Source organism: Phocoena sinus, chromosome 1, assembly GCF_008692025.1.
Source record: "Phocoena sinus isolate mPhoSin1 chromosome 1, mPhoSin1.pri, whole genome shotgun sequence".
NCBI classification, from domain to species: Eukaryota; Metazoa; Chordata; class Mammalia; order Artiodactyla; family Phocoenidae; genus Phocoena; species Phocoena sinus.
Window position 1 is genome coordinate 152,946,324 of NC_045763.1, and position 15,152 is coordinate 152,961,475.

The following is a 15,152-nucleotide window of genomic DNA, read 5'->3' on the forward strand; positions in this document are numbered from 1 at the left end:
AATTATTAAATGGGGAAATTTTTTATCTTGAGAATCTATGTAGGCATTCACAAGAATAAAACAGGATTACATGAGAAAATGGAAGTAAAAAGCACCATATAAAATGAGAAAATTAGATGTGATGAATGAAAACAAAGTACATTTTACTTTTCATATTCAAAAGTAAAACTAGTTATGTGATACTCTTGACTGTCCTATAAAAACATGCCCATGGACCAGGAAAAAAAGTCAAGAAATGTGGGAAGCGTCTTTTAAATTCTGAAATTTAAAATTCTAAAAATTAAAATCCCAGTTTTGTGATCCAATGAATGGAATGAAACCAATTATGATACAATTATGAACCACTGTATAGCAACCTTCTCACAGAAGTTCAAGTATTTTAAGTCCCATCTCTCTCTATACAAGTTTCCAATGTCACCTCTGTCTTCATTCTAATAACTTGTACTCCCTCCTAATGCTACCAAAAAATAACTAGCTCAACAAAGACCAAGCATCTACCTGCCTCCCACAAACGTATCAGAATACCCTCCAGGGACCCAAATTACTATGAAAAGCCTTTAAATTAAAAGAATGACCCAATTTAGGTCTGGTTTTTGCAGTATTTATTCAATGGGTATTTACTGTGACTCTCATCCAAGTCAGCACTGGACCTGCTGCCCAATGCTTTTTGAGACTTGAGCATGTGCCTATATGACTCTTCATCTTGGTGTGCTTACACCATGTGTACTATGAATTCTAACTCTCTTCCCTCCTCCTATTTAAACTCTAAAATATGTAGGAAGAGCTCATCTGTTTAGTTCCATTTAGGTATAAAGCAGGTATGGAAACTACTGAGAAGTCTAAGAAATAAAGATTTTTTTTTGCCCTACAGGATTTTGTGGCCATTTAGAACTTTGCCTTGTTAGCAAAGCAAGGTCTCCAGAAGAAAAAACTCCACAATGGGAGATTAGACAAGCAGGAAAAGGGTACCTTATTGCTTCTAACAAACTAGGTGCTTTACCCATGAAGGCCTATCCTATTTTTAAGACAGGCTTGGTTAACTTAATGTAAACCTTGAAACCGGATATAGGAAAAGTATTTTTTAAAAAAGGGGGAGGATTAGAGCTTCCCTGGTGGCGCAATGGTTGAGAGTCTGCTTGCCGATGCAAGGGACACGGGTTCGTGCCCCAGTCCTGGAAGATCCCACATGCTGCGGAGCGGCTGGGCCCGTGAGCCACGGCCGCTGGGCCTGAGCGTCTGGAGCCTGTGCTCCGCAATGGGAGAGGCCACAACAGTGAGAGGCCCGCATACCGCAAAAAAAAAAAAAAAAGGGGGGAGGGAGGATTACATGAGTCATTTGTTCTACAAAGCAGCACAGGGTCAGGTCACCAGATCTGAAAAGATTATACTATATGCATGTAAATCCAATCAATGTGAAATTTTTCCACAACATACCTTTTTGTCTCTCACCTTCCCTACTTCTTCACTTGTTTGTTCAGGATCAGTAGCTTCAACTTTTATTCCAACACCAAACTGCTCTGATACTGACTCATTCAAAAACCACAGGTCATCTGTGGTGTCTGAAACAATGGCAGTACCTATATCCTAATATAAAGAAAACAAACATGAGTTTTTGTAGTCAGAGGTTTATTAGAGATGTTGAACCCAAGTAAATGAAGCCAAAACTCAATGTCCTCACACATCTCTAAAGAACGCCTAGCCTTTCTTCTACAGATATGTATTCATTCAACAAATATCTACTTGGCAGCTACTACGTATAAACTAATGGGTGGACGTAAGAGCACCTGGCAAGGAATTTTCTATTTTAACAGTAAATCAGGCATTAACACCAGAGAAACAGCACTAAAGTGCTTAAAAGCTAAAAACTCGTAGTTGCTCAACTAAATAGAATCTATCCACTACAATCCGTTCTGAGGACCTAGAAAACTTTTATTAACTGTGACATATTCTTTCCTGTAATAGTCAATGATGTTTACCAAAGAAATATGAGAAATACTGATGATAATTCAAACCTTCTGTCTTCTTTCTGAACTTTTTTTTTTTTTGAGGTAAAGTTGGTACATAACACTTCTTTCTTAATTCTTAACTTTAAATATAACTTTCTACATTCATCAATGGACATTTTATGACGTGTTTTTTCTACAATATTCATAAGAGACAACTTATTATTTTGCCATTATTATACGTCCACTCACTTACTGAACAAATACTCACTAATTGCCTATTATGTGTCAGATACTGCCTATTGCTTCTATCTAGGCAACAGAATAGAGTGGTCAATAATACAAAAGCTCTGGACCTGTATTTCAATGGGGTCAAACAGACAACAAACACATAAACAAAATAAAATAATAGTTTTACAAAGTGAGAAGTACAATGGAGAATATAAAAGAGCAGAATGGTGATAGCCTGAATTAGGCTGTAACAGTGAAAGTAATAAAAAGCGTATAGCTAGAAAAAGCGTTGATAGCCTGAATGTGGTATATGAGAAAGAATGAAATCAATGATATCCCTTGATACTTGGCTGGAATAACTGGGTGGAAGGCAGACTTATGAAAAAGGAAACGCTGAATAGGAGTGTTAGTTTAAAAAAAAAAATCAAGAGTCCTGTTTTGAACATGTTAAATGTCAGATCATCTAAGTGTTGAGTAGGCAGCTGGATATGGAAGCTGGGCACTGAGGAGAGAGGTCAGCACTGAAGATACAGATTTGGGCAACACGTGCATAGAGATGGTACTTAAAAGTCATAGCACTGAATGGGAATTCTTAGAGGATGTAATGTATGGTTCAAGAGTAACCAAGAATGTTACTCTTTCAAAAGAAAAAAAAAGTGCCTCTTCAGATGTGAAATTCACCTGATTTGTCTGTAAATCAGTTGAGCCATTACTTCTAGGTGTATAGTTATTTCTCAAGTTTCCTAAAAACCACCAAGGCAAGCCAGCTACATCCCACTCCTCAAACCCGAGGTCCAGTCTTGACGTCTCATCTTGGGTTAGATTTGCTACCAAGTCTTCATCTACAAAAGTCAAATGAAAAGGATGGTAACTATGTACACAACACTTAAGAATCAAGACTCTCTTTATAATACTTACAATCTCTTGTGTAAGAGAGGTAAAAAGAAATTGCTCTTCCCAGTAAGAAAGAATCAGAAGTCAAATACCTGTCTCAGTGGCAGAGCCCAAATCTCCTTCCCCCGGTTTTAGGCTTCATTAGCAAGTAATGACACTAGAGATCATTCATCAAGGAATATAAACTCTGAAAGCGTCCAAACAATGACATTGTTCTATCAATAAAAGGATATCTAAATGGTCATTTATTGGCAATTTAAACATCCCTACCACTGTAATAACTGAAGAATGACTTGCTCCAGTACATGATACCTGACAATAGCTTGATTCAGTGGACTGCAAATGATGACGGCATAGTGGCCCAAGCCTTGAGATAGAAACAAGGTGGTACAGACCATAATGGGCAATCACAAGGTTGCCAAGGCAGTCTCACTGGTACCACATATTTTCGGACATTTCTCAACAATTCATATGTTTTAATAGGTAACAACCACTATGAAACACTGAACTCTAGGCTGTCCAAATAAATATATACATGTGTCCTTTCTGGATCAATAGGCTCTTTTGGAGTTAAGACATCTAAAATCTAGAAATATTGCAAATCCAAAACATATTAAGGGCCCACATGTTCTCAATAAAAGATCTCGTGTTATACATCTAGATGATATTCAAGGGAGTTACAAACATAAGTTTGTTGCTACCACATGAAATTCTTTTCCTTCTTTCCCATGTCCAATCTTTTTTGTTGTGCGTTCCTCTTTTCCTACTTTCTTACTCTCCTCTACCTCTTCCCAATGCCCTAGGCATGCCAATGGCAACCGAGGTATTTAAATGTGCTAAGACACATACGGTTGAAAAAATGTCTGCAATAAATGGATCCCTGACAAAACAAAAGGTACCCTCTCTACTTACAAATTATGTTGTTCTTGCCTATTAAAAGGCATACTTGTGCTCACGGAAACTTCAACTATCTTTTACTTACTCATTGCTGAAATTATGAGAAACCTAATTCCTGAGAGGGTGCCACATTAAAGTTATCTTCAACTATTCAAGCTCTATAACTTCTTGGGAAGGGAATGAAAAGAGGCCATTCTTTCCACATATAAAAATTCTGTCCTTTCTACATGTACACCTCCCTGAAAATACTAAGCTATTTCTTCTCAAAATTTACATCACAAACTTCATTGAGTCTCTTGAATTGGCTGTTCTTATATTCTAAACAGCCTTTTGAGTAGAAAATAAGCCAGCACCTGTATTTAAAGAAACAAAATTACACATTTAATACCATGCAGACTGGAATAAGCTCCAACATAACTAGATAGTCCAAAATTCAGTTTATATTCAAATGCAATTTGAAGAAGACAATCCAGCATGATAAACAGATTAAATTTTAATTTAATCATTTAAAATAATTTCAGCAGCATAATTTTCTGGGATGTTACTAGAGGTCTAACCTGCCAATTTTGCAAGTGTGAGTCAGGTACCTATACTAGAAACCATCGTGCCATAAAATATCTTTGAGGAATTTATGATTTTACATTATCTTTGCAGGAAAATTTTTAGGAAATGCTTTATGAAGTAAGGTGTGGGGAAAACTTCCAAAATGTTGATCAACTCACTTAACCTGACCATACTATATCTAATATGAATGGCAAAGATCTAATGACTACCATCCAAGGGCAAAGGAGGTACTAGGCTTCTTATGTCTCATTCTTGGCTGTGAGATATTAAGTATATTTTACCATCTTTGCAAACTTCAAAAAAACTATGAAAATTAGCCTTTGCCTCAAGCAGACAAATAAAAATAAAAATTCTAACCAGATCAAATGTATAACAGGGATGCCAAGACTTAAAAGGCCAAGGCAGCTGAGTTACCAGGTGGCAAACTGATAAATGTGCGGCTATCTTCTGTTAGCATGCTAGCTAAAGGAAGGGTCTTGCTCCATCCAGTCATCACATGTTGCTAAAAAAGAACTACCACCTTCTTCAAAGTTAACAGTGGTGACTAGGGTAAAAAAAAAAAAAGGTTTTCGGAAAAGAATGAAAAATAAGTATGACATATGCCCCCACTACTTGACATACAAAGAGACAGCACTACTATTTTTTGAGTTCTCTATAACGGCCTTAATTACTGCTAGTGCTTAATATGGATAGATACTATTTCTAAGTCACCACTGGGACTTCCCTGGTGGTCCAGTGGTTAAGAATCTGCCTTGCAGGGGTTCCCTGGTGGCGCAGTGGTTGAGAGTCCGCCTGCCGATGCAGGGGACACGGGTTCGTGCCCCGGTCCGGGAAGATCCCACGTGCCGCGGAGTGGCTGGGCCCGTGAGCCATGGCCGCTGAGCCTGCGCGTCCGGAGCCTGTGCTCCGCAGCGGGAGAGGCCGCGGCAGTGAGAGGCCCGTGTACCGCAAAAAAAAAAAAGAAAAAAAAAGCATCTGCCTTGCAATGCAGGGAATGCCGGTTCGACCCCTGGTGGGGGAACTAAGATCCCAAATGCCGCAGGGCAACTAAGCCCGTGCACCGCAACTACTGAGCCCACGTGCCACAACTACAGAGCCCACGTGCTCTGGAGCCTGCGCGCCACAACTACTGAAACTGCGTACTCTGGAGCTCGTGCACCACAACTAGAGCCTGCGTGTCACAACTAATAAGCCTGTGACCACAACTAGAGAGAAGCCTGCGCACTGCAACAAAGAGCCCACACGCCGCAATGAAAGATCCCGCGTGCTGCAACTAAGACCCAATAAATAAACATTAATAAAAAATGAAAGTCACCACCAAAAAATAAGAAAGAGAGAGAGAAACAGAGAGAAAAAAAGAAAGGTCTACATAGCCTTAATCCAAAACTTACCTTCTCTAGAATTTCTGCATTTACGCTGTGAGGTAGGCAGTGCGGGAATATTGCCTTCTTCAGTTCTTTTCCTGGAATTGGAACTTTCCTCTACACTTTGCTGAAAAGAAGGGAAAGGTGTCTCTCAGTGCAGTAGAAATGACTGTGACCAGGGGATGTAGCAGTTCCATTCTGGCTCACCAGTTAGTGTGCGACACAATGGGTTACGCACAAGAAAGGAAAACTCTGGAGTTCACAACAGTCATCAAATAAAGGCAACCTCTCCTCAACCCACTGTGGGGAAAAAAATCTGCACAAAAGGCCAAAGTCTACTGTTAAAAACAGGTTATCAATATAAAGCCTCTAGCCTACACAAAATTAGGCATAATTCAGAAAAAAAGAACGTATACCAAGATGATCATAAAGTTTTCCCAGGTTTGGGGAAGCTTTAAGAAATGGCCTGACCTGAACTTAATTGCAACAAGCCTGTTAAAATTTAATAAAGCAATTTCCTCAGACACCTACATACCTACATCATCACACACACAGGCACATACAAACCCTAAGAAAATGCAACTGGAAGAACTGTAGATCAGAAGTGCTACATCCCAAGGAAAGATTCAGAGACTGGAACTCTGTTATGGGCAGAACAGAGAAGGTTCACTCTGTCCCTAGTCTGTGAACTCCCAAGAACCTTTCTTGTTAAATTCTTACCGCATTCAGGGAAAGGTCTTGGGAGTCCAAGATCATAGGTACAGAGAAGGGGCCACTCTGTACAACAAAAGAAGTCACCGTGTGGTGATTTTACCTTCAGTTGGTCTTGACTTGGAATATCCATACTGTGATCCTGTGCGAGAGCGAGAGTCTGAGCAGCATCTGGATAGCAAGTAAAACAAAAGGAAAACCTTCCCTGGTAATAACCATTCTTTCCACACCAAAAGGACCTCAGCAAACAACCCTGGAGCCAGGTTTGGTCCCTAAAGATGATTCTGACCGGCCAAGGCTTTCATCCAAAAGGAAAGGAAAAATGAAAACTAATAAAAATGGCATAGATCAAGAGAGGCTATTTTCAAAATATATTACCAAAATATAATCTGAAGAAAAATCAAAAATGACTAAAAAATGTTCTTCCGTAGCACACTTTCAAATTCAATACAGAAAGTGATTCCAAGCACGGAATAATGGAGAGTATTTTATCATCTATTCCTATAGGTGTGTTTCCAAATTTGCCTAACTTGTTAACAATAAGAAAAAAAATTTGGCTTTTTAATTTAATTTTTATTTTCAAGTGTTAAAGCTATACAGTATTATGAAATCTAAAAATCTGGGATTTTTCCCACTTGCTTTATGACACAATAGCATCCTCATGCATTCTAAGTGTCAACGATGATTTCACAGTTTAAATTCCCATCCCCTGAATATAGATTAGTTTTTTTAATCAACCAGTCTTGTTTTTCCCAGTTTATATAAACATTTCCTAAGAAGGAAGAAGTAAAGTTTTTCTCAAGGCCAATAAAAAGAAGCAAAGGAAGGAATAACCTGAGAGAATTTCTTAGATAGAGAAAAATGTATTTCAAGGCCTTGAAAATTTTTCAAGCAGAAAAGAAGAGGAAAACTTAGCTACAGGAAAAAAAAGATGCAGAAAATTTAATAACCTGGATCACTCATTATATGAGGCTATTTGTAACTATATGCACCCAAGTTAAGTCTATCATGGATTGGGTTCATCAGCTACTATCAGGTCCAGAAATAAGACACTTATGGAAAATGCCATCCTCATCCAATAAAGACTGCCAGAGAAAGAATACAGATCCTACAACTGGTCTGACAATTGAGCTGTTTGGCACAAAGCAAACACTTTCAAAACTGTAATTATAAACAGCATTATTTCTAGAAGTATTTTTATAGATAAAATGGAGATACTGAGAGTTTCTTTCAAGAGCCAGCATTTTCTGACCACAGCAATCTTTCAAGATCAATTAATATACAATGCAGTGAAGCATTTCTTTAATAAAGTAATTTGATTACTGTCATTTCTAGTTCTATATACTACCTTAGGTTGAAACTATTTGAAGCAAAAAGAAATTATCGGAGAAAACTATAATGTTCAAGGAAATTTTAAAATAGATACAAAATTTGTCATATATATTTCATTTTATTAAAATACATGTGGAAATCTGGAGAAATGATTTATAAAGAACCACCTTCATTTCTTCAATCGTCAAAATAAAAGGTTTATCTCATTTGCAAAGGTATAAGATAGTTGATATGGAAGGTGTTTTTCTCATTTGCCTTTCAAATAAAACACATGCAACCCAATCTATGAAGATCAGGAGATGGCCAACCACAAGTACTAATGCAAATTCAAGTCCAGAACAGACAACCACTCAAAATTACTTTGGGACAATTTCCTGGTTTTGATCACTGCACTACGGTTATGTAACATGTTACCATTTGGGGAATCTGGGTAAAGAGTATATGCAAATCTTTTTAATATCTTCATAACATTTTTGTAAGTGAAATTATTTCAAAGTGATAAAGAACAAAGAAAATGTTTCAAAGATTTAATGTTCAGATTTTTTAAATGTGTTAAAAAAATTAATTGAGGCAAATTCTGTTACTAGCAAGGGTTAAAGAGACATCAATGTGTGGCACAAAGGAAAGAGCAAGGACTGGACAGTCACAAATATCTGCTCTATCCCTTATCAGTGGCATCTCATCTTGGACAAGTTACTCATTCTATCAAAAAAAAAGCCCTCAGTTTCTTCATCTCCAGACCTTCCTCACAGGGTTGTTATGAGGATAAATTGAAATGTTTGCTACAGAAATGTTCACTTTAATATATGGCATGTTAAATTCTGCTGAGGAAGTGCAAGAAAGAAAATGAGAGAGAAAAAAAGTGAAAATTATACCCACTCTAGATATTCAGAGAACACATCAATCAGAGAGCAAATTTTAGTGAAAGAATAGATAAGCAAATATAAAATTATCTGTGTATTTCGAGCCTGTAGTGACTATCCCTGGAAAACCATACTATTTCACAAGTGACTGAATTTCAAAAAAATGCTGTATCATTTGCAAGGCCCTCCCTCTCAAACAGAAATTTACAGCTGAGTGAAGTGGGCAAATGGCTCAGTGAAACCAAGAGGCTTCAAAATTCACTGTAAGTTCAAACTCACATTTCAATATGAGAGCAAAGTCTCTTTGCTCTCACTTTAAAGAGTAAATCTTTATTAGGAATGGATTTTTTTCAAACTATTTGTTTCACTAAACTATTGAAAAATAACCTATCTAAAGGGATTACAAACTTGGGCTTTCTTCAAAGGACAACCTTACCTAAAATCTAATTTGAAACTCACAAAATGGCTTCATGTAGGAATGGAGAAAGAAGAAAGTTTCACTATTTGGAAATGAGTGAGAGTGTTACATTTTAGTTGTATCCAGTTTATTCACTTATCTCTAACACACCATACTTCAGACCCCAAAGCAGCCAGTTTCCTGCACATAACAAATAAACTAAACTCAAAGGGCAGTATTTGAAAGATATAAAATCAAGCAAAAGGTTAGACAAATTGGCATTCAAATAACAGAAAGTTAAAACCTTTAGGTGAAAAGTTCTTGGGGGGATCTTTATAAGATGGATCAGGGTGACACCACATAAGCCCACAGAATCTTAACATCACTGAAAGAGGGACAGGTAGACCTTACAGGGCTCTGATGTGATGCAACAGATATATAAAGCACCACCTATGAAACATTCTCAACAAAACATTTAACCTTGAATCTATCCAAGCACTATTTGTTTACCAAAAATAGAAGAGACAGAGAAACATGTTAAACAACATCACAAGGATACAATCTGCAAACTAGAATGTGGGAAATTCTACAAGACAAATCATCTATTTCTTCAACAAACAAATGACATAACAAAAAGAGGGTTAAGTTTTATAGATTAAAAATACTTAACAGACATATCAGCCAAAGGCAAAGTGTAGACTTTGTGTGGATCCTGATTTGAATAAGCCAAATGTAAAAAGACATTGCTGAAATAATGGGTTAATCATGCATGAACTGGCTATTGGATAGTATTATGGAGTTACTGTTTATTTTGTTTATTATGATTAATTTTGTTGGGTGTAATAATGGCATTGTAGTTGTGTTTGAAGGAAAAATGTCCTTATCTGTTAGAGATTTTTTAAAAGCCTGTGTAGATGAAGCAAATATGGCAAAACATTAACAATTACTACATCTAAGAGGTGGGCATTAATTATACTAATCTCTATTTTCACTATAGTTGAAAATTTTCACAATGAAAAGTCAAATAACACAGTAGTAACATTCTGTGTGACAGGTATCCCTCCCAGTCATGCCAAGACAGCATTCAATTTCCATCTTGATCCTCTTTGTTCTCCCATGATTTGCCCCCCTGAACTCAAAATTGTGATAAAGACTGAAGAAATATAATGAGACATACCTGTAGTAGCAGTAGATAAAGTGACAAGATTCTTTCTTAGCATATCATAGAGAGGGCTGTCAAAGAGATAAAATTAAAAATCAATCCCCTGGTTTTCCATTAACATGGCATCTCCCAACATTCTCTATAACATATGAAGAGGCAGAATTTTTTCCCCAGAATAGATTTTATTAAATTATTTAAGCATCAACATGTTAATACCCAAGCCCTTGTGTTACTCTGCAACCATTTAAAAAAACTAATTTACGTTTTATTTCATAAGCTAACAGTAACCCAAGTGGGGAGATTTCCTTCAAGACTACTTCCTTCTAAGAACTAAGTTTTACATTTTATTGGGAAATGGAGGTGGGAGTCTTAGAAGAAACAGTCATCACAAAACTATAGAGAGAATGAGAACAATGACTTCTCAACTACTAATTAGCTTTTGACTGTGTAAGTTAATAACCATATACCCTGTGCAGCTGGAGAATACCATGCAACAGGTAAGAATAGCTCTAATATGATTCTTATGAAGCCCATCGTTAACCTCAAACTGCCCAGCAATTCTACATTTCTCTCATCAGCTCACTCTTCCTCTCTATAACAACTGTTTCACAAAATTCTAATCTCGCCACATCAACCTCCCTCCTACCTAGGCCTTTACACATGATGTTCAATCTGCCAGAAGCTCTCCTTCAACCAGCTCCCTCTAACTAATTATCCTTCAGCTCTCAACTCAAATATCACCTCCTCAAGGAACCTTTCTTCCACCCCTAAGACCCTAAATCCCATCCTCCAACACAGCCTCATGTACCTCTTTTATGTAACACTTATCATAATATAATTTTACCATGTATTGATGTGATAATTCGATTAAGATGGGAAAGAGTGTCTACTCTTTAAGCTCCATAAAATTAGACACTGTGCTGCTCACTACTACGTTCTCAGTGCCTCACAATCACCTGATATATGTAGGCCCAACAAATATTTTGTGGACTAAAAGATTAAATAACCATTAATAACCTATGGAGATTAGGTGGTTAGGTATAAGCACCCCGAAAAGATAAACAAACCCTCTTTTTACCTTGGATCTTTCACAGAGAAGCTCTGACGACCTAGTAGCTCTCCCAAAAGATCTCCACCACAATATACCATATGCTGCTCCTGCTGATCATAAAGCTGCTTCACCATTATATACTGGCCTAGATAGTGCATGACCTACATGGGAATAACATACTATGAAGAGATCTGTCCAGCTGCTGCCCAAAACACAAATTAAATGAGGAGATAAGGTAAGTTAGTTCGCTAGAGAAAGAGGTAACATATATTGAACATGACTGTCAGTGCTTGTGTAAGGGGTCCTACAAAAGGGCAGTTGCCCCCAATTACTCGGTTCATCTATCAGACCCTTACTTTTTAGAATAAAAATGTACCAGTCTGATAATGAGAAAAAGTGGTGAATTTACTTAGTACCCCCTTATTGTTCTCACCCGTCCAAGTAAAGGGGTCTGTTCTATTACTAGAAGTAATAAACTTTAAATTTGCCTGGATCATAAAAATATTTTCCAAGTCCAGGGGCACATAACTACTATAGGCTTTGATGTATGTTCACTTAAGTCTTTTTGGCAAGTGAAGTACAATGGTAATAAGCCATTAGCACTATAAGTACATAAAACAGAATTTAAGTGTTTATCAAATAAAAATTTAGTCTACCTGACCTTTTTCACAGAGTTCACAAAATGGGAGGAAACACACACAAGTTCTTGATTCAAAATTTTTAAGTTATCCAATTTTCCTCATGTGATAGATTTTCCTCCAGGTGATAGATTTTTTTTTTAATAGTTAAGTTCATTTAATGATACTAATAATTTTATCACAGATCACAAACGGACCAAAGTAGCTATCTTTATCTTTAGGCCCTGACTTCCCAAGAATTATAAGATATTTGCACAAAAATTTTCCTAATACTGTTTCCATTATATTGAAGCAATGATGCTCTTAGGCTCCCATCCATCCCAGGCAACATGTCCCAATATTAACGGAGCTCTCATATCTAATCAAATATCTACAGAAAAATAAGATGAGAAAGAACACCTACTATAAGAAACAGGAGGAAGTTTTGTTTGTTTGTTTGTTTTTGGCCATGCCATGCGGCATGCGGGATCTTAGTTCCTCAACCGGGGTTGAACCTGTGCCCCCTGCATTGAGAGCATGGAGTCTTAAGCACTGGACCACCGGGGATGTCCTGGAAGTTTTATATTTATGTCTGTCCAACTTCCAGAAAAAAATAAATCCACTACAAGTATACAAAACAAGATCTTGGGGCTTCCCTGGTGGCGCAGTGGTTGAGAGTCCACCTGCCAATGCAGGGGACACGGGTTCGTGCCCCGGTCCGGGAAGATCCCACATGCCGCGGAGCAGCTGGGCCCGTGAGCCATGGCCGCTGAGCCTGCACGTCCAGAGCCTGTGCTTCGCAACGGGAGAGGCCACAACAGTGAGAGGCCCGCGTACCGCAAAAAAAAAACAAGATCTTCCAAAACACTACTCTGAATTTCTATATGCTACTATTCTCATTATACCATATTGCCTCAATGCACACACTGATAACCGATATTTAGAAATAAAAAACTAGGAAATTCCTCTTTATGCACCAAGTAGTGTCAAGATTCATAATAAAGAGCTTACTGTGTAAACTGACTCCGTCCAACATTTCCCCCATAAAACATATGTAATTAACTCTGTCTTAACTCAGGCAAACTCTGCCATGCTACTGAAGGAGACAGCATAATGCATTATAACAACTTTATTGATATAAAAATCCACACTTTAATAACAGTTTGGAAAAAAGTCTTACCAGAATTTTAGATACAAAGTCCAAAATGACAAACTTAATTTAAAATGATAAAAGAAATATGAGTATTCAAGAAAATCTGAAATGCCTCCAGATTTGTTTCCTTGAGAGGTAGAATGACTCGGGAGCATAGCATTGCTAACAGCTTTTATGAAAAGTCAAAAAGAAGCTTGAGAATTTTGTTTCCTCTGTTTAAGAAGGGTTCGATCTTCACCCTACTAAATCCAAGCAGTTCAAAGAGATTAACATTTTAATACTGAGTCTTTTCCACTTAAAGAATTCAATTTGTTTCTGTGTTAAAAGAAAACTTTAGAAACTAAATAAGTTATTTAAATGCATGTTTAAAATAACTCACAGTGCTCAAAAGAGTATCTGACAGATTTATAATGAAAAACTACTGCATTTAATTCCTGCCTCACAGCATATCTTGTAAATCATAGACAGTGTCTTTTTTTTTTTTTTTTTTTTTTTTTTTTTTGGCCACACCATGCGGCTTGCTGGATCTTAGCTCCCCAACCAGGAATCGAACCCATGCCCCCTGCAGTGGAAGCACGGAGTCCTAACTACTGGACCGCCAGGGAAGTCCCTCGATGGTCTTTAAAATACAACAAAAGATGCCTCTCCAGTACCACAGGAATAGAACTTCCTTTCTTAGGCCTGATTTCAGAACTATACATCCATAGGCTTCTATTATACTTCTCAGCTTTCCTTTAAGCTGAGAATTTTCTTTGATGGCTTACCTCTTTAACAGTGAACATTTCACCTTGTGCACCTGCTGCCTGCAAAATCTTCAGAAGTGGCAGTTTTGGTCGTACCTGATATAAACATAAAATAAATTTGCTATTTACATTTCAATTAGACTGGTTTCTAAGCCCCAAGGGAAAAACAAATCTCCTTAAACTTTTTTTTTTAACAAACCCTGGTTCATACTTAGCATCTAATAACTACAGAAGATCAGTCTATTACTTGTTAACTTCCTAAAAAATCACGTTTTCAAAAGGCAGCACATTCACACCCACTAGGATGGCTATAATAACAGGAAAAAAGAAAAGAAAAAAAATAACGAGTGTTGGCGAGGATGTAAAGGAACTGGAACCCTTGAGCACTGCTAGGGGGAATGTAAAATGGTGCAGCTACTGTGAAAAACGGTTTGGCAGTTACTCAAAGAGTTAAGCATAGAATTACCATATGACCCAGCAGTTCCACTCCTAGGTATATATCCAAAAGAACCAAAACCAGGGACTCAAACAAATATTTGTACACCGCTGTTCACGGCAGCATTATTCATAATAGCCAAAAGATGGAAACAACCTAAATACCATTGACAGATGAATGGATAAACGAGATGTGGTATATACATACAAGGAATAGTGACTCTGTTTGCCATCTCTTGACTCTGATTATACAGTCTGTCTTTAGTCACAGAATTTAATTTTTTTCATTTTATATGATCAAATTTGTCTCTCTCATCCTCTTACAGCCTCCTTGGTTTTGTCTTTTTTTTTTTAATATTTATTTATTTGGTTGCACTGGTTGTGGTAGGCGGGCTACTTAGTTGTGGCACGCGGACTCTTAGTTGCGGCATGCATGTGGGATCTAGTTCCCTGACCAGGGATCAAACCTGGGCCCCCTGCATTGGGAGCATGGAGCCTTAGCCACTGCACCAGCAGGGAAGTCCCTCCTTGGTTTTGTCTTATTTAAGGTCTCTCTTATTCTAAAGTTTCAAAATACTTCCTAAATTTTCTTCTAATATTTTTTATCATTTCACTTTTTACATTTAAATCTTTATCTCTCTGGAATTTGTTTTTGTACAAGGTTTGAGGTCTTCATTTGCTTCCTTTCAGAGATGGCCAATTAAGTCAAAACCATTTATTACATAAGCCACGTTTTCCCCCATCAAATCAAATTCCATCTTTATCATAAATTAAGGTACATAATATACATATGGT

At 37.3% G+C, this 15,152-nt stretch overlaps 1 protein-coding gene across 9 annotated transcripts in view; it reads right to left on the bottom strand.

The window, feature by feature from the left end:
- The window catches only part of MDM4 (MDM4 regulator of p53), a 58,457-nt gene that overhangs the window by 26,751 nt on the left and 16,554 nt on the right, over nucleotides 1-15,152 (bottom strand). For 5 of the 9 annotated variants that reach the window (XM_032625699.1, XM_032625535.1, XM_032625617.1 and 2 more), the window contains 7 exons: nucleotides 13,944-14,018; nucleotides 11,437-11,570; nucleotides 10,374-10,429; nucleotides 6,708-6,775; nucleotides 5,921-6,020; nucleotides 2,856-3,016; nucleotides 1,435-1,584 (listed from right to left, as the gene is read on the bottom strand). In XM_032625699.1, the coding sequence (XP_032481590.1) occupies nucleotides 1,435-1,584; nucleotides 2,856-3,016; nucleotides 5,921-6,020; nucleotides 6,708-6,775; nucleotides 10,374-10,429; nucleotides 11,437-11,570; nucleotides 13,944-14,018 (744 nt within the window). Of the gene's footprint in view, nucleotides 1-1,434; nucleotides 1,585-2,855; nucleotides 3,017-5,920; nucleotides 6,021-6,707; nucleotides 6,776-10,373; nucleotides 10,430-11,436; nucleotides 11,571-13,943; nucleotides 14,019-15,152 lie in introns of those variants that run through there. The other 4 variants (XR_004349085.1, XR_004349096.1, XR_004349094.1 and 1 more) reach the window with 2 other exon arrangements.